Here is an 18,743-nt window from a genome sequence, read left to right as displayed (position 1 = left end):
TCTCCAGCATTTGGTCTTACCAGTGTTTTGGATCTTGGCCACTCTAATAGGTGTGTAGTGGTATCTTATTGTTTTAATTTGCATTTCCCTGATGACATATAATGTGGAGCACCTTCTCAGGTGTTTATTTGACATCTGCCTATCTTCTTTGGTGAAGTGTCTCTTAAGGTCTTTGGCTCACTTTTAAACCAGCTTAGTTTCTTCTTGAATTTTAAGAGTTCTTTGTGTATTTCGGATAACAGTCCTTTATCAAGATGTGTCTTTCGTAACTATTTTCTCTTGGTCTGTAGCTTATCTGCTAGTTCTCTTGACATTGTCTTTTGCAGAGCAGAGGTTTTAAGTTTTAATGAAATCTAGTTTTCAATTGTTTCTTTCATGAATCTTGCCTTTGGTGTTATATCTAAAAAGCCATCATCATATCCAAGGTCATTTAGATTTTATCCTATGTTATTTTCAAGGAGTTTTATAATTTTGGTGTTTTACATTTAGTTTTATTTTTTGGGGGGAGGGAGTGGGTGGTGGGAAACGCCTGTGGCATGTGGAAGTTCCCGGACCAGGTATCAAACCCGTGCCACTTCAGTGACGCTGGTAATCCACTGTGCAACAAAGGAGCTCCCACATTTAGTTCTGTAATCCATTTTGCACTAATTTTTGTGATGGGTGTAAGATCTGTGTTGAGATTTATTTTTTTGCTTATCTGGTTTCTTCAGCAACATTTGTTGGAAAGATTATCTTTTCTTCATTGTATTGCCTTTGCTCCTTTTTCAAAGATTAGGTGACAGTATTTATGCAGAGTCTGTTTCTGCCTCTCTATTCTGTTCCATTGATCTCTTTGTCAATTTTTTTTTTTTTTTTTTTGGCCAGTGTCACACTGTCTTGATTACTGTACCTTAACAACCATTCTTAAAGTTGGGTAGAGTCAGTTCTCGAACTTTGTTCTCCTTCCAAATTGTGGGCACTGACTTTTCAATAGCAGCAGTTGAAGCCAAAAGGGAGTGAAATGGTATCTTCAATATATGAAAGGAAAAGATTTCCTGACCTGGAATCCTATGCTTAATAGAAATAATTTCATCAGTGGAGTAAAGTAAAAATGTTTCAGAAAAATGAAAAGCTGAAAAAATTATTAAGTACATAGTGAGTAAATCTAAATAACTATTGATAGAATAAGACAATAATTATCATCATTCTCATAATATCTTATTTAAGAATGCATAGAATTAAAAAATACAGCAATAGCATTATGGTATAGTGGGGAGTGAAATGTGTTAAAATGTATTAGTGAGTGACAGTAGGGGAAATTAGAATGAGGAAAAAAATCAATCTAATGTAAATTATAAAACAGAAAAAGAAGCAGCATAGGCAGGGGAAAAAAGCACAAAATAAGATAGTAGATTTATAAATTAATTACATTAAATTTAATTAGGCTAAATGACCCAGTTTAAAAAAATAAATATTTTGAAGTGGAACTAATTATAATGAAATATATTTCATTATTCAAATATTCAGTTGAAATATTAATGAAATCCAGATCTATACTGTTCAAAAGATGCACATCTTAAACATAAGGATACAGAAAGGTTAAAAGTGAAATATTAGTAAAAGATAACCCATAGAAGAGAAAGCTAGTTTCTCCTGATTAGTATTAGGCAACACAGGCATTAAGGCAAGAAGTATTGCCAGAGTTTACTTCATAATCATAACATTTCCAATCACAGAGAAGACATAGCAATTTAAATTTGTATATACCTAATAATATAGCCTCAATATATATGAAACAAAGTTGACAGAACTACATGGAACAATAGATGAATTCACAGTCAGAGTGAAATTGCCAGAATTCACAGAATACAAGCACACACAAAAATCATCAAGAATACAGAGCAGTTAAATGTGATTAACAGTCCAAACCTAATGAACCTATTTGACCATTATGCTCCCAAAGTGCACTTTACATATTCCTTTAAACACCCCCAGAACATTTACAAATATGGATTCTGTCCTGGATGATAAAACTCATTCAACACATTTCAAAGAGTTAAATTATGTAGGATATATTATCTGAGCACAATGCAAGTAAGCTAGAAATCAGTAACAATAGGTAGATAAAAAATTCTTTCTTTTTTTTTTTTTTTTTTTTTGTCTTTTCAGGGCCACACCCGCAGCATATGGAGGTTCCCAGGCTAGGGGTCTAATTGGAGCTACAGCTGCCGGCCTATGTCAGAGCCACAGCAACGCCAGATCTGAGCCTTGTCTGCGACCTACACCATAGCTCACGGCAATGCCAACCCACTGAGTGAGGCCAGGGATCGAACCTGCAACCTCATGGTTCCTAGTCGGATTTGTTTCCACTGTGCCATGATGGGAACTCCAAGGTAGATAAAAAAACTCTATGCTGAAATTCATTCAGTTTCTCAAATAAGCCAAGATAATTTCCCCTCCTCCTGGAATATTTTCCTGTCATTTCCCCCCATGTTAGTTCCTCTCGGCATTTGGTCTCAGCTAAAACTTCATCTCCTAGAGAGGAAATCAACCCAAAGTAGTATTCCCTGATCAAATCCATGATGACCTCCTAGTTAACTCAGTGCCTGATTCTTGTTTGTTTTGTTTACTTAGATGAGGTTATTGCTTATTTGCCTGGTTAGTGGTTCTTGAATCCTCTATAGTGCAGATTTTTTCCGTCACTGTCACGTCTGTGTGCCCAAACATGAACTCGGTGTCCGGCATATAGAGGCCACTTGAAAAGTATTTATTGAGAGGATGAAAACAAACGTTTGCATAATTTTCTTCTTATTGAATGGAGGTGAGAGAAATTTAGCAATACACATGATAGCATCTTCAAAGCCATGAAAAATTATAGGAAGCCCTTTAATTTCTCCATTCCAGAGGCTTTGTGGGGAATGTAATCAAATTTTGACATAATATTATGAGAAGTCTTAAGTTCGGGGGTAATTTCATTCTTAATTTCCAGACTTAATGTGTTTAACATTTTAACCTCGATGTTTCATTTAGCATAGCTGTAGAAAATTCTACTTAATTGGCCCCCTAAGGGGTAAAATTGTCTGAGACTAGGAAAAAGTGATGTATTTTAACAAATATTTTGTCCCAAAATACAAGTACAGCTGTATTTAATGAGACTCAATCTCCAGTCTTACAGAGTGCATAAATTCTTCTCTTTCTGTCTGCCCCTGGCATCCCCTTCCTCTCCCTTATCTTCTCCTTTGTCCTCTGCTTCCATTAATCCTACTACTTTTTTTTTTTGAAATTACCAACATAAATAAATGATTTAGAAGTTAAGCCACTGGAGATAGATCTTTCGGTTTATGATGTTATCCTTAACTGTAGCATAAGAAGAAAATAATTTTGGCCAGATTCTTTTAGTAGCATCCTGTGTGTCACCCTCTGATATTATCCAGGCTGGAGATATATATTCCAAACTTACTGAATTGGCTAGTTGGGTTAATCTATACCGATGATGCTCATCACTGGCCATACATTGGAATCACCCTAATGCTCTTAAAAAATACTGATGCCCAGGCCTTTCCCCAAGAGATTCTGATTTGATTGATCTGGGTTCTATGCATGGGTATTTTCAATGATTGTTAGGTGCAAGCAGAGTTAATAATCAGTGATCTACAGTTTGGCTACCCAAAGTGTGATCACTAGACCAGCAGCATCAGTATCACTGGGGAGCTGACAAGACATGCAGAATCCCAAGCCCCACTCCAGAGCTGCCTAATCAGGATCTTCATTCATATAAGATCCACGTGATTTGAGAAGCACTCATCTGTAATTTCCATTGGCTTTGTTAAAAAAAAAAAAGTATCAGCTGAACTTGAGACTAAACCTGTACACTTATGCTGCCATAACAGCTTGAGTTAGATTTTTCTACCAAGAGGTAGATATTTGTTCCTAAACCTGTTTATGGCAACTCTAGTTGTATTATAGTTGTAATGTTATTGAAATGCCCTGAATGCATGTACATACATAATATGCAAGCCGATGATATATGAATGTGAGAAGAAATAAATTTTCTTCTGATAAAAATTAAGTTGAGTTGCTTTGGAAAAAGAAGATAAACTCAAACTGCTAAAAAATATACTCTTGAATTAGATGTCAGTAAGACAACTGTTAAATGTTATGAAAGAAAACAGGAGAAGAACAATCACTCTTCAGATTGCTTGGCGAGTATCTATCTTGTTTCACTTCAAACAAACAAAAACTTGGAAGTTGTAGGAGACACATTTTAAATTTTATTTATATAATCAAGATTACAATGAAGACAATCAAAGAATCCATACGCAAGAAAAGTGTTCTACTTCAAACATGTTTGAATGCATGTGGATGTGTTTTTGATTATAAAGTGCTTAAGGTACATATTTACTGCTGTCTCTGATTTCTCACTTTAACTAATCTTATTCAATGGACCAACTATCTCTTCAGATAATATGTAATAAGGAGGCTTCTATTGAATATCTATGTGACTGTCCCTATTTGAATATTAATTGTATTTTTCTCTTTTCCTAGTTCTTTTTTCTCTGCATAGTAAAATCCTTTTCAAGCTTAGCTGTACCTTGGCAGCTTTAAAAATTAAGAGGCCCAAGTCCTACCCTCTGAGCTTCTTATTATGCAGCTGGGCATAGAGTTTTCAGTGTACTTTGAGTGATTTTAATATGCATCCACAGTTGAGAACTGTTGGCCCAGTAGATGGGGAGTATATAAATTGGTTATAAAATCAATGTCTCATAAATCATTCCAGCTTACGAAGGTATCCTGACTAGATGTTCTTTAGGATCTGGGTTCTAAGCATATAATTATGATTATTATTCTATTCTATTCAATGAATGTATCGTGAGCACTATATCTGTGGTTTAAATCGCATCAAAGTGTTTCTTCCTCAGGGCTCATTTTTAAATGTTCCTCCCCTGGGAAGCATTTCCAGTTAAAACCTCAGAAGACTTTTTCTTCCTCTGAGTTGCTGGAGTTCCTTGTGCATGTGCTCATCTGTTTCCCATGCTAAGCTTCATGCTCCTTGAAGGCAGGAAGGTGCCTTCCTGGTACAGCACCTGGCTGAAGGAGGTTATCCTAGATGCTTCTTATTTCCGCCAGATATTGCCACTCTCGCTGCGAGTTTTTATGAAATTATTTTGCTTCTCTTTTGTTGCTTTCTGCTTTCATTTCTCCTGCTCAGTCTTGATTTATACTTTACAATCTTTCTGTCCCCCACTGCTTCCTCTGCATGTCTTATTCTACATGGAGCTGGCTCCCTTTAACCTTGTGCTTCTCTTCCTTTGGCTCATCTGTTTTGCATAATAGGAGGAGTTATGAACATACCCCCTCAGGAAACTGCATTTAAAATATGCCCAAGAGAGTTAACCTCCCCCACACCCCCACTCCTCACCCCCCCCCAACCTAATTTTTTCTTTGTTTTGACTGTACACAGAGGATGTTTTAATGATTCTTTCAGGGTCTTGTAATTTCTTAATTGAGCCCTGAAATGTGGTTTATAATGAAAAGAATCATGCTTTACAATTCACAAAGCATTTTATGTTCAATATCTTTGTCATTATAATAGTGAAACATACGCATGTCTAAAAGGTGCAGGTCATTTTGGGAAAATGTTCCTTAAACTGAAGATTAGGTGGTCAAATGGTCAAATTTTGACTGAGCTCACTGGATTCTTAGTGGTAAGAAAAGATACTCAGAAGGTCTATCAGATGAATTCTAGTCATGGCTTTGACATGGCAGTGTGTGAACTTTTCCTTATTATGTTATACATTATATTTTCTTTGTAAATTATAAAACCTGTCACCACATGTGTGTTCACATTGTCACTTTAATATTCATGTCAATACATGAATACTGTGTCCTTCTCTAAATCTTTATCTATGCTCATTAAATTTATTTTTCTTATCCCCAGGAGACTAAAAGAATTATTTGCATTGCTTTTTTTTTTTTTTAGGAATGCCTTCTATGGTATATAGGCTACGGTCAAGAATAAAGCCAGTGATAGAAAGGTAGCTTAATGAAAAGAATTTTAGCATCTATCCTAGTTATAATTTAAATGTATATAATTAAGTTAGGAGCAAAAGTACTGAATTCTTCCTTCCAGCTATAGACTTGGCCTTTTGGCTATGATCTTCTAAATTGCTTTCCCAGTATCTAGCCTTCTACCCAAAGGCTGATCTGAGTAGAGTGTTAGAATTTTTGCTTTTGTTCTATTCTGGAAGTTATTTTTATCTTCCTTTGCCTCCTACTCCTTCACTACTGCTAGTTTTATAGTATTTCAGGGTCTGTTCTCTTTTTGGAAGAACAGGCTACTGACCTAAATTAAGGCCCCCCAGGAGAAGCACTCTGGTCCTTTAGGAGCCCAAGGACATGATATGTATATAGGATGGGAAAGATGAGTTGTTCATCTCTCCTCATGATCTCATTTACTAACACTCTTATATTACTTTGGCAAACAACTAAATTCCCAAACAATTAATGAGATTTAGTTAAAGGAGGCAATCATGTATAATTAATGAATTTGTGAATTATTTAAATACTGAAATTCTGATCACTTAATAGCGTTGGCTCATAAAAATTGGTTTTATGTAGAGGAAGAAGAAAGTTTTGTCATTAAATTGCCCAAGCAGACTTCCCTTGTATGTTGCCTTGTATTATTCATGTTAATAAGTTACTGCTCTGACAGTAGCCAGTTACTTTTCATTAATTTGTAGACAGACCTGTTTCCATTTCAAGTGCTCCTGCTCTACTCCAGTGGAAAGTACGCTGCTATTTTACAGAAAGGGCAAAATATTTCTGAGACCCAATTTATAGAACTTTCATTATAAGAGGCAGAAATCAAAGGATAAGGCCAAATATGAAGGAAATGTGAAGATCAGAGAGGTCAGTTTTCTTGTTTTCAGGCTTTTCATCAAGCAGAGAGCTGGAAGAGAACTTAAAAAAAATTCAACAAATCTTTAGAGTTTATTATCCATGGTCAGTGCTAGGTGCTAAATATAAGATCCAGAGGCAAATAAGACACTGTTCCTGCCTCATGCAGGAAAGATAAAAAAGTGTACAACCAACTAGAGGACAGGAAAAATGAGTTCAGTGCTCTAATAGAGATTTAAGCTTCATAGAAGAGGGAAAATTAATTTATAGTACTTAGTCCTCAAAACTTTTATTATAACCATGTTGTTAAGAATTGACTCCAAGTGTGACCAGCTTACAAAAAAGACTGTGGGCTGGATAAATGCCACATGGCTGATTGGAGTCTTTTAAGAATATTGAAACACTTAGGTTTTTTTTGTTTGATTCCACAGAATCTTAGCCTGTTTCAAGAATACATTTATTCACACTCTTTTTTTAAAAGCTGTAATAAAAATATAAATGTACATAATTACAGATGACATAGTTTCTCATCCAACAGCTTTAGGTTGTAAATCACTAACCAATAACGATCATGTTGGCTCGAAATGAAATAACTGCCACTGTACATGGGGTTTTTAAGAGCCTACCCAGAGGAAATAAGGACTTCAGAAAACACCACACAAAAGCCGCTATTGTATACAACTCTGCCCTTAACAGCTTAAACAATCTAAAGATCAGTGATACCTGGTATTTTCAAAGAGAATTTTAAAGAAATCATAAATTTCATTTCTCACCTAGGTGAATTAATTATATTGGTTTTCTTCTTGGTATTTGTAACTTTTAATTTTGTGTCGTATCATTTTTAAAGGTGTTGATACCAACAGGGAAGTTTAGCGTAGATTCATGTATTTTCAATTCCATAATAAAAAGGAAAAGCTAAATATGTAGTGAAGGGGGAAATGTTTAAAAGTGAAATATATGCTTTTTTTTGCTTTTATATTCTAAAATATTGTTAGATAGATTTGGATAATTCTTTCTACAAAGGTTTGTGGAAATTAATTTAAATCTCATTAGCAGGATCTACATTTTCTATCTCTGCATTAATGACCAGTAAATCAGGATTTTAATGCGCAATTTAGGACTTTTAGAGTTTTACTGGCTTCTTTCACTTATCCACTTCTCAATCTATTCTATAAATTCCTTTTTACTTTTTTTGCAACTGACTTTCAAATTTGCATCTATAGCATTTCCTGTTTTCCTATTTCTTGTTAATTGTTAAAATGGGGGGAAGAGTAAGTGAAAATAATTAACATTAATTACTTTTACAGATTGTCTCATAATTATGGTGCTAGTAACCATGTTATTAGTGATGTTTAATATAGCTTTGGTAAAACATGTACCAGTTATTATAGCATCCTATTGAGTATCCCCAAATTCTACTTAATTTCCCTACCTGTGGCTTAATAGGTTGGTCTTTGGACTGCTCTAAGTGACATAATTCACACGATGTGAATGGTACTCTCTGATACAGTATGTACCAGAGTCATAGAAAATATGCATTTGACCTTGGTTAACATTAATAACTTGAGTAGCTGCAGTGCAGTGCTATGGTTTAGACTGACTTCATGGGCATCTAGCTTCTTAGGCCATAAAATGATAGGATTGTATGAATGAATTAATACCCATCCCTCTAGAAGCTTCGTATCTTAAAAGATATGTATGTGGTATACTCAGTAAAGTACTTAGCATAGAGCTTTGACAATGCAGCCGAGTTGACATAATTTCGCTTTAAGCTGGTAACTGATTTGGATGTAGGAATCCACAGTTAAGTCATGTGAAACTTAATGCTGTATATATCTGTGTGTGTGTATGTATGTACACCAGCAAGCACACACACACACAAAGTAGGAAAGAAATGAAGCTTCTGACTATGGACATGTGAATCCAATTAAATAAAAGAAGTAAGCAAGGAATTACCTTGTGGTACAGTAGGTTAAGTATCTGGCATTTTTACTGTAGTGGCCCGGGTCGCTGCTGTGGCACAGGTTCCATCCCTGGCCTGGGAATTTCCACATGCTGTAGGAGCAGCAAAAAAAAAAAAAAAAAGAAGAAGAAGAAAACAATCAATACAGCAAATGATTATTCCTTTGTCGTTTTGTTAAAGAAGTGATTTCTTTTACCTTATACTCTACTGGGGAATGGTAAGCAGGCAGGTACAATTCAGTTAGGAAATTCCAGAGACTTTCTTGGAGTCAATATGGAAGCCACAGTGATTATTATTATCTCTGGGGCTGACCTTGGTTAAGATGGGGAAAGATACCTGATCTGTTTCCTCTTCTCTGTTTTGACACTTGGTCTGTCCAGGGCTCAGTTCCTTCATCTTGCCTTCTTCTTGCCTATGGACCTCATTTTGATAAGCTATCTGGATTTTTCTTTAAAATGGATCTGAATTTTTAAAATGTCTCAATTTTCCCTCTTCACAATGTATCTGTACTGTGTTCCACTCTCATGCTCTTCTAAACCATCTATCTTTGTAAATTATTTCCCTTCATGGTCTAAATTGAATTACTATGCTAGCCACCTGTGCTGGGGGGTTGGTTATTCTTCCTGGGCACCCACGCTCCCTGTTCCATTCTCTCTCCTTCTCTGCCCCACTCTGTGCCCAGGGGCTAGATTTCTGCAGACTGCATCATCAACCCGGTCTCCTGGCCAGTGGGCTTTGGGTACGATTTGCCAGTGGGAGACACTGGCAGGAAATTGGAAGGCCGGAGGTGAGAGAGTTGGCCACGTTTCTTCCCTGTTCCTTCCCTGCACCTGGCTGGGTTTCTGGTGATGCCTGTGTCTCCCATGATTTCAGCTCCTACTGGACTGCCTCTTTGTAACTCTGGCTCACCTTGGGCTCAGTAAAACCATTTCCTCTCCTTATTCCTTAGCCCTAGGGTGATGATGAATTGTTATCGTTGCCAGAGTCTGGGTCCTTCTTCAGCCCTTATTTGTTTCTTCAGCTTTGATCTGGTTGTTCCTTCCTAGTTTACCCACTTGGTCTCCTGTATTTACCTGTAACTTATGAATTTCTCAGTTACAGCACAGGAGCTTGGTTTTTATTATAGGTACTTGTATATGAGTCTGTCTTCCCTACTCAGTAGTGAGAGGATGAACCATGTATCTTTGATCTTTGAATCCTAGTACCTCATAGACTACCCGGTATGTTAGTAGGACGTGTCAGTACACGTTTGTGAAATGTATTAAGAAATGCATATGACTTTCACTCTTGCAATCTACTCCTATGTCCCAGAGACATTCTAATGGTATGTTCAGGATTCCTTGTAATTTTAGGAATGTTTATAGATTTCTGAATTTAACATTTTTCCCCTAAAGAGTCTAGGGAAGGTGTACCTAATGGAATTATTAGGTATTTGAGATAAACCTCAGAAGTATGGAGAATCACAATTGGCCAAAAAAGAAGTGAGACAAAAATCACTCACCCTGTCTTCTCTTTAAGCCAAGTTTACCATGTTTGTGCTCATTGCTTGAAAGGAAGTGAAGCAATTGTGATCTCATTCATTTTTGTGCTTCTCTCTCTGCCAAGCTCCATTTGGTGCCCCATTGTCTCACAAGTTGCCTATTTGAGTCTTTTGAATTAAGAGTTTAGAACAGAAGGCCCATCTGCTCTGCATGAATATTAAATTATCATAAGACTTTGTATAAGGAGAATTTACCTTTGTGTTTTTTATAGTGTTTCCTTGTCCCTCTGTTCTAAGAAAAAGACTTGGAGCATCAGTTTTTTCTTTAATATACCCTTGGACCTGAATAGGCTGCAGTTATCAAGTTGTATAATATAATAGGCTTAGGAACCTTTGACTGGCGGGTGCTGAATAGAAGTAAGAAGGTTGTATTTATTTCCCTTATGTTATAAAATGTGGTACTTATTAAAAATAATTGAACATGCTATATGCCAGCTCTTGGTATTTTGAGGTTATTGAATCACGTAAGAAAAAAAGTACACTCTTAAAAATTACATGATGGAGAGATATATTTTATAATCAATCAGGTCATTAAGTAAATGCACATGCTATTTTAATTCATAAGATGATAGTATGCAACTGACAAATCTGTAGTTTCATTTTGAATATTCATGAGTGAGCAAGCTTCAGCCAGCTTTTAAGTAATATAATTTATGCAAGTAAGTTGTATTCTCTTCCAGCAGGCTCCAACACTTTAAAGTCAATTTGCTAGTAATATATATTATGTAGTGAAATTTGTTAATAAAAGCTGAGTAAGGAGATCAGTTGAAGGATGGCTTTTAAAATGTGCATGCTTTCCATTATTTAAAAATACACCTTTTAAATAATCAGTTAACTTTGTAGGAAAGACGAAAGTTGGATTAAATATGAATATTTGCCCAACCGTATATTATAGATGTTCAATATTAGTAAGAGAAGTGTGTCTCATTTCTTTGTTATAAAATTTTATAGGCAACATGATACTTCTAAAGATAATGGGATATATAAATTCTGAACAGGGACTTTGTTTTTTAACACTCACAGTGGAATTAAAACGAAATGTCCATACCCATTTTGTAAAATCTGTGTAGTTAATGTTGAAAATTGGATTTAGCAAATAGGGCTAACAAACTTCTGAGTTTTATCCTATCAGATGACCACTTCCTCTGGTCTTTTAAAGTAATTATTTTGGGTTGATCTAATTGTTATGGAACTCCAAAGTATCTACGGTAGTGAGTGCCCTTTGAAAGAAAAACAGTACAAATTTGCTAAACATAATTGGTTCAGAGTCTTAGAAGGGAAGGATGCCTAAGGTTAAGCTCAATTAGCTTCATGGTAAATCTCTCTCTGTTTAGGTGATGAGTCAAGGGTTGGGTAGTGTGAAACATTCCTTTTAAAAAAGCGAACAGTTCCCATTGGCTAAATGTTTGTCTGAATTATAAATATTTTGAAAGTCTCAAAAAATTATTTGATACTTTCTATGCATTTTCAGCAATTCACAATGTTTTCCCTATCAAATCAAAGTTATAGGTTTTTTGTTTTTGTTGTTGTTGTTGTTGTTTTCTTTTTATGGCTGCACCTGTGGCATATGGAAATTACCAGGCTAGGGATTAAATCATTGGAGCTGCAGCTAGGCCTACATCACAGCCATGGCAACACCAGGTCTGAGCCACATTTGTGACCTATGCTGCAGCTTAGGTTTATCCAGGTTAATGCTGGATCCTTAACCTGCTGAGCGAGGTCAGGGATCGAACCCATATCCTCATGAAGGCTGTTAGGTCCTTAACCCACTGAGCCACAATGGAAACTCCCAAAGTTCTGTTTTTTTTTTTTTTTTTTAATTTTTATTTAGTTGTGGTGGAAGCAAGGCAGGCCCAAATTAAGACCTTTCAACATCCTAAATAGGGTACCCTAACCCATTTCTACTTACAAATTAAAATAATACTACCCCATAAAATGTAAAATTTATATGTATGTATTTGAAATTAAAACAGTTTCTAATTTTATCTTTTAAAATTCTGTAATTGTTTATAAAAATGAGCTTTTCTTATATTTGTGTTGCCCCTACTTTGTAGCTGCCCTGAGCACGTGCTTATTGTGCCCTTAAGTGGAACATCATCTAGCAGGCAACTAATTGGCTTAGAGTCTGCTAAAGGGCATTCCTTTTTCAGAGTTTAATTCTGTCTTGCCATTGCCCCTTATCCTCTCTGAATCTCATTTTACTCTCTGAACTTAATGGGCATGAAGATAACTTGAGCCTACATATGCTTTATATTGGATTGAATTTACGTTTATAGTTGTTCAAACACCTTGAAAAGGCATAAGAACATGTGAGATATTGTTGCAAGATGATCTCAACACCTATAAGCTATTTTTCTGATGAAAAATTAAAATATATATATATATATATATATGTATTTTTTCTTCCAAAGCTGTATGCCAATTCCAAGGACAAACCTACTTTGAAGGAGAAAGAAATACAGTCTATTCCTCTTCCGGAGTGTGTGTTCTCTATGAATGCAAGGTAAGGAAACTCTTCATGTGTCTTTCAAAATTCTGTCAATTATATAAACACAGTAAATGTTTATTTAAAAATCTCACCCTCATAAAACCTTTAAAGCTTTCTCTTTTCTTAAAGAGAAAATTTAAGAAATTTAAGATAACTAATTATAGCTCAGATGTGTTGAAATGCTCATTATTTTTGCAATCATGTAAACTGGTGGTTGTAAAATAATTTCCCCAATGAATAAAAACATTTTTTGTCAAATTAAAGTTTTGTGAAGCTGTCATAGTCTCCAAATACAAATTAGCTCCTTGTTTGCTATTTTGAAAAAGGTGTAGATAAAGGTAGATTCAGCCTGTTGTCACTCTTAGTTTTGGTTCATTTTGGATTCATATGATAAATATCACTCAGTCCAATTAAAAACAAAACATAGAATTAACCTAATAAAAATCAGTTCTTAAATAGAGATGAGTCTAATATTGACCTTAATCCCTTTGGGATGAATCTTTTAAATGCTTTGAAAGGAAATGCTGTATAAATATACTCTCATGGTCTCTTGAAGTATATTTCCAAAAATATGATTCATTTTAACTCTGCTTCTTGACCTACTAATTAAAAAACTATATATGTTTCATAACATTTTTCATATTCGCCTTTTATAAACTATCATTTTATAGTCCTTGACCATAATATTACATTTCCAGCCATATTCTATCTGGAGGAACTGTCTGCATATAAAGTTTCTGCCTTAGGTTTTCATTTACATTTGATTATTAATTTTCTTTTTTAAACACCTCCTGTACATGGTTTTGGGGGATGATTTTCATATGCATAGATTATGTAGAAAGTTTAGATAAGTGATTTATTCTGCTTGCAATAAACTGTGAGCCTTCATGCGATCATTAAGTGTTGGGGAAAGGAAAATCCTCCACACCTTTCCAAGATGAGTTGAAGCTGAAAAAAGCCAGGTGTATACGTCATGCATCTTAAGTTGGAAGACATTTGGGAAAAGCAAGGAGGAGACGTAAAGAGGCAAAACTATGACAGATTTGATATCTGGAACGTGAAAGCTCTAATTTCTTCGTGCCCATTATAAGGTGTTCCGGCTGCTTCCTTTGGCTTCAGCTCTCCCAGGATGTAGGTTCCTGTCCTAAGGGAGCTGAGGCGTGGGGAACATTAACATGAATTGTTGCAGCTCTATCTCAAGGTGGGTTTTTCCCCATTAGCATCCCTTCAGCAATGCTGTTTTGAGTGGAGTAGTTCCCACTATAGGTGTAAGTCATGGAAGACTGAATGACATCTAGTAACACCAAGGAAATCAGAGATATGGTACTTTAAGTAGGTGGAAAACTTGTCAGCTGGTTCCTAAGTAAACTCTAACTTTGAAATATCAGCTCTAAATTTAAAAATTGTGAGATCATTTGAAAATTCTCCACTTTGTGTGTGTATGTATCCTTTTCATTTGACTAGTGTGTTCCATAACATGATAATTATGATTTAGAAGTTTACTGAGATAGTTTCCTATTTGATTTTAAAATACCTATAAAGTGATTTTATTTTATTTATTTAAAAATTTTTATTAACGTATAGTTGATTTACAATGTTCTGCCAATTTCTGCTCTACAGCAAAGTGACCCAGTCATGTACATATATATATATATATATATATATATATATATATATATAAACACACACATATATATGTGTGTGTGTGTATGTATGTATGTATATACATGTGTGTGTATATGTGTGTATATATATGTGTGTGCGTATATATCCCTTTTTCTCATATTATCTTCTATCATGTTCTGTCATAAGTAATTGAATGTAGTTCCCTGTACTATACAACAGGACCTCATTGCTTATTCATTCTAATGTAATAGTTTGCCTTTGCCTCTACTAACCCCAAACTGCCAGTCTGTCCCTCTCCCTCCGGATTTTATTTTAAATTGAGTTAGTGAGAAGCCTGTGTACAGAGAACTCTGCAGGTGCTTAGTAAATGTTGAGTGAATGAACAAATATTTCCTTTTATTTAGTTAAAGAAAAAGACCATTTTCTACCCTCTAATGCTGTGCTGTTTGGTAGAAATATGATGCAAGCCACACATGTGATTTTAATTGGGTTAAATGTTCTATAATTTCAACCCCATATGTCCAAAATATTATCATTTCAATATGTAACTAATGTAAAATTCTTAATGAAGTATTTTACATTCCTTTAACCATGCTAATGCATCAAGATATTGCATGTATTTTACACTTGCAATGAATGATCAAGAGCTCCATGTGGCTCTGGATTCTATAGCACAGCTCTAGCAGATTTTCATAAGCTCTTGTAATTCTTAACTAAATTCTTGACATTAAGGACCCCCATTATTTCTTCTCCCTTCAGGTTCCTGAGCTTCTGTATCTACACCTTTAAATAACTGACAGCTCTCTCAGGCCTCCATTTTCTGGGTTGTCAGTTCTAGTCCTTCTGTGGTCCTTGCTTGTCAGTATTGTGGCCTTGAAAAGGTATCCTGGGGTGTGTGTGAGCTTAATAGTAAACAGAAAAACAGTGTGGTTCTGAAAGTGAGATTTTCAGCATGGATATTACCGTCAAACCAAAGGAAGAGTAGCATTTGACCCCCTGTATGCATATGTTCCCCTACGTTCTTGATAAGAGATACTGGTGATTTGGAGGAGGGCCTTTCCATAGAGAAGCCAGGAAGAGGGAAATGTTGAAATGAGTGTTTCTGCAATAAAAGCAGTACTTATAGAAAAGACATAATAAAACTTAAGCTATTGATCAGCATTAAAACAGAAGCCTTTACCTTCCAATGGTTATTTTATTACTTCTGTATTGGTAAGCATGATGTAACACAGTGACCCTCACTCTTAAGAGATTGAAGGTTGATAGTATAGAAACCAAAAGTTTGAGGGCTGTGCTACTACATTTATCAGAAAAGTGTTCTGTATTTTGGCTTCTCTTTGGGAAGGATTTTACCGACTTTGGTCATTAGAACCATAATCATTTTACATTGATTTATTCATTCATTCAGGAAAAATTTTTAAACTGCCAGGTGTGTCCCAGAAAAATATACTAGCCATTGATGCACCAGAAACATAAATCCTGCCATTGTTTTCCTTATAATTTTGTGAAAAATTCACAGTATTCCTTGCTAGATTCACTTGTAAGAATCTCTTTATAACAGGTTAGGAAACTTTGAAATGAGAGTATTTAAAAAGCCCAGTATTTATTTGTTTATTTATTTATTTACTTATTTTTCAAAGTGAGCTGTTGATTTAATTCAAGCTGTATCTTCATTGTGATTGTCATCTGGATGTGCAAATATGTTGTAAACTCACAGAATCTTTTAGGATTACCCTGATATTTGGCAAATGGAAGTCGTGGCTGTGGTGTAGTATGGGCCCATTCTCAGAGATGTCTGTTCAACTTTAAAGACTTTCCAGTTGTGATTTAATGTCATTTTGCAAGTGAGTCTGTGACCTGTGCAGTTTATATCAGGATGAAAATTCTACTCTCATGCATTTCTTGCATACTGGATCTGGAAACTTCTGAGTGAGTCCCAATTAACAAGTTTAAAGCATTTGTATTCTTTTGTCTCACAGGACCAGACCATGAAGCTGGTTGAGAGCTCTAGCTGTCCAGCTCTGGACTGTCCAGAGTCTCATCAGATTACCTTGTCTCACAGCTGTTGCAAAGTCTGTAAAGGTAAGACCTCTCTGTAAAGTAAGATTTATGTGCGTGAGTCATACTAGGAGGCTAGTGCAACTGATACCAAATAGAACTTTTTATAAGCAAATTATTTCCCAAGACTATTGGAATTAAAATCAAGATGTTCCCATGCATTTCTGCTGGGTGTCTTGTCCCTGTCTCAAGCTCTGGGTCTCTAAATCTCTCTGTGTACTGGTGCTGAGTCAACATGACACTGTTGAAAACATCTATGCAACAGTACTGAGTTATTTTATTTATTTATTTATTTTTTTTTTCAGGAAGGTGGGGTTTCTTTTCAGTTTGTTTTGGTAATTGATATAGCATAATTCCCATGTTGACCATTTTATATTCTTCTCTTCACCATTCCACTCACCTTCACTGGTACGCTTCTATACTGCCAAGCAGAGAGAGGCTATCAGATGTGCAGTGCTTGTTCTGTGACGCCTCTGTGATGACAGGCCTATGCCAATAAGTAGAAGGATGTAGACCTTTAGTTCAATATTAGAAAATAGTAAAATTTTCAGAAATGTAGTGGGTTGCTTAAAAGTTGGTGAGTTGTCCATCACTAAATGTACTTTAACTTGGTATTTGGTTATAGATTTAAGTATTAAATTAAAGGACTGATTGTATGAAACTTTTTATGATCTCTACCAATCATGAAATTATATTTTTGTGAATCTCTTGTAGTGACTATGCAATGCACATTGAGGTCGTGGCTGCATCTTTACATTAATCTCTATATTCTTAATACCTGGTATAACACCTGGGATGTATTTGGGGCTCATAACTCATGTAGTTTGTATAGCAAACTGCCTTACATAAGGTACTAGGACTTGTTTTAATAATAGCCTTTGTGTTGGTGCTAAATACAGCTTAAATAGGAAAAAAGTATGAAAAAGAACCTTTACAAAACATAGCATTTTTTTTTCCTTTTAACGTCATCTCTTCAAAGTAGCATAAGATCCCCCTCTCCTGTTTTTAGGAGGGTGGTGCAGTGTTTTTCTTTTTAGCCCCTTCCTCCATAGATGCAGTTAAGAGTTTAAAAATCTCACTTCTGTGAAAGGCCCTTTGGGAATTTCGAAGTGGTTTAAGACTTGGTCTGCCCTTCAGGGAGCTGTCAGGGTAGTTCTCAGCAACCGAGGAACACTACTCAGAAGGACTGTAATCAAAGAGACAAATAAGAAGAGCTGCTAGAGTTTTCATCCTCATAGTTCCTGAGCCAGTGCCTTGCGCAGAGCATGTGCGGAATTTGTTATGAATTAAGAATGTTCATTCTAGGAGTTCTCACTGTGACACAGTGGGTTAAGGATCCAGTGTTGTCTCTAAGGTGATGTGGGTTCAATCGTGGTGTAGTGGGTTAAGGATCTGGTGCTGCTGCAGCTGTGGCAAAGGTTACAGCTGTAGTTCAGATTCAATCTTGGGATTTCCATATGCTGTGAATGCGGCCAAAAACAAACAAACAAACAAACAAAAACCCTCATCCTAATCACTTGATTTGAAAGCTAACTGGACTCACAACCTACAGCTTGACTTGAGTGTTTCTGGCAGCCAAAGGTAGGCTATACCAGAGCTTCTCAAGCTTAAATGTCTATACTCATAACTTAGGGATGTCAGTAAAGTGGAGATCCTGATCCAGTGGGGCTGGAGTCAAGCCCAAGAATCTGTGTTTATTTATTTATTTACTAATTTTTTATTGAGGTGTAGTTGATTTATAATGATTCAGGCATACAGCACAATGATTCAGTTCCATATATATATTCATATATATGAATCTACATTTCTAATTTCTAATAAGCTCCCAGGTAACTACTGGTCAACAAGGCCACACTTTGAGTGGTTGTCTTGTGCTGCATAACAGACTGCCCCAAAAGTGTGGTGGCTTAAAACAACAAACAGTTTATTATACAGGCATGTGATTTGCTATATTATACTTCCCAAATATTATGGTTTTTAAAAATTGAAGATTTGTGGCAATCCTGTAACCAGCAAGTCTGTCAGTGCCATTTTTTTTTTTCCAGTAGCATTTACTCACTTCATGTCTCTGTGTCATGCTTTGGTAATTCTTGCAATAGTTCAAACTTTTTCATTTCTTATGGTGGTCTGTGATCATTGATCTTTGATGTTGCTACTATGATTTGCTGACAGTTCAGATGGTGGTTTTCATT

The 18,743-nt window shown here is 35.7% G+C and overlaps 1 protein-coding gene across 4 annotated transcripts in view; it reads left to right on the top strand.

Moving 5' to 3' along the window:
• Positions 1-18,743, top strand: part of NELL2 (neural EGFL like 2) — a 333,105-nt gene that overhangs the window by 124,531 nt on the left and 189,831 nt on the right. For all 4 annotated transcript variants that reach the window (XM_084957200.1, XM_021092577.2, XM_084957201.1 and 1 more), the window contains 2 exons: positions 12,791-12,882; positions 16,473-16,575. In XM_084957200.1, coding sequence (XP_084813326.1) covers positions 12,791-12,882; positions 16,473-16,575 — 195 coding nt within the window. The remainder of the gene's footprint in view (positions 1-12,790; positions 12,883-16,472; positions 16,576-18,743) is intronic.

Source organism: Sus scrofa, chromosome 5 (assembly GCF_054392235.1).
Source record: "Sus scrofa isolate SSC_HxYL_T2T_F1_AM1 chromosome 5, Sscrofa_HxYL_maternal_Yorkshire_Landrace_v2.0, whole genome shotgun sequence".
In the NCBI taxonomy this organism is placed as follows: domain Eukaryota; kingdom Metazoa; phylum Chordata; class Mammalia; order Artiodactyla; family Suidae; genus Sus; species Sus scrofa.
Note: the sequence above shows the minus strand (reverse complement) of the source record. Positions and strands in the feature narration are given on the sequence as shown.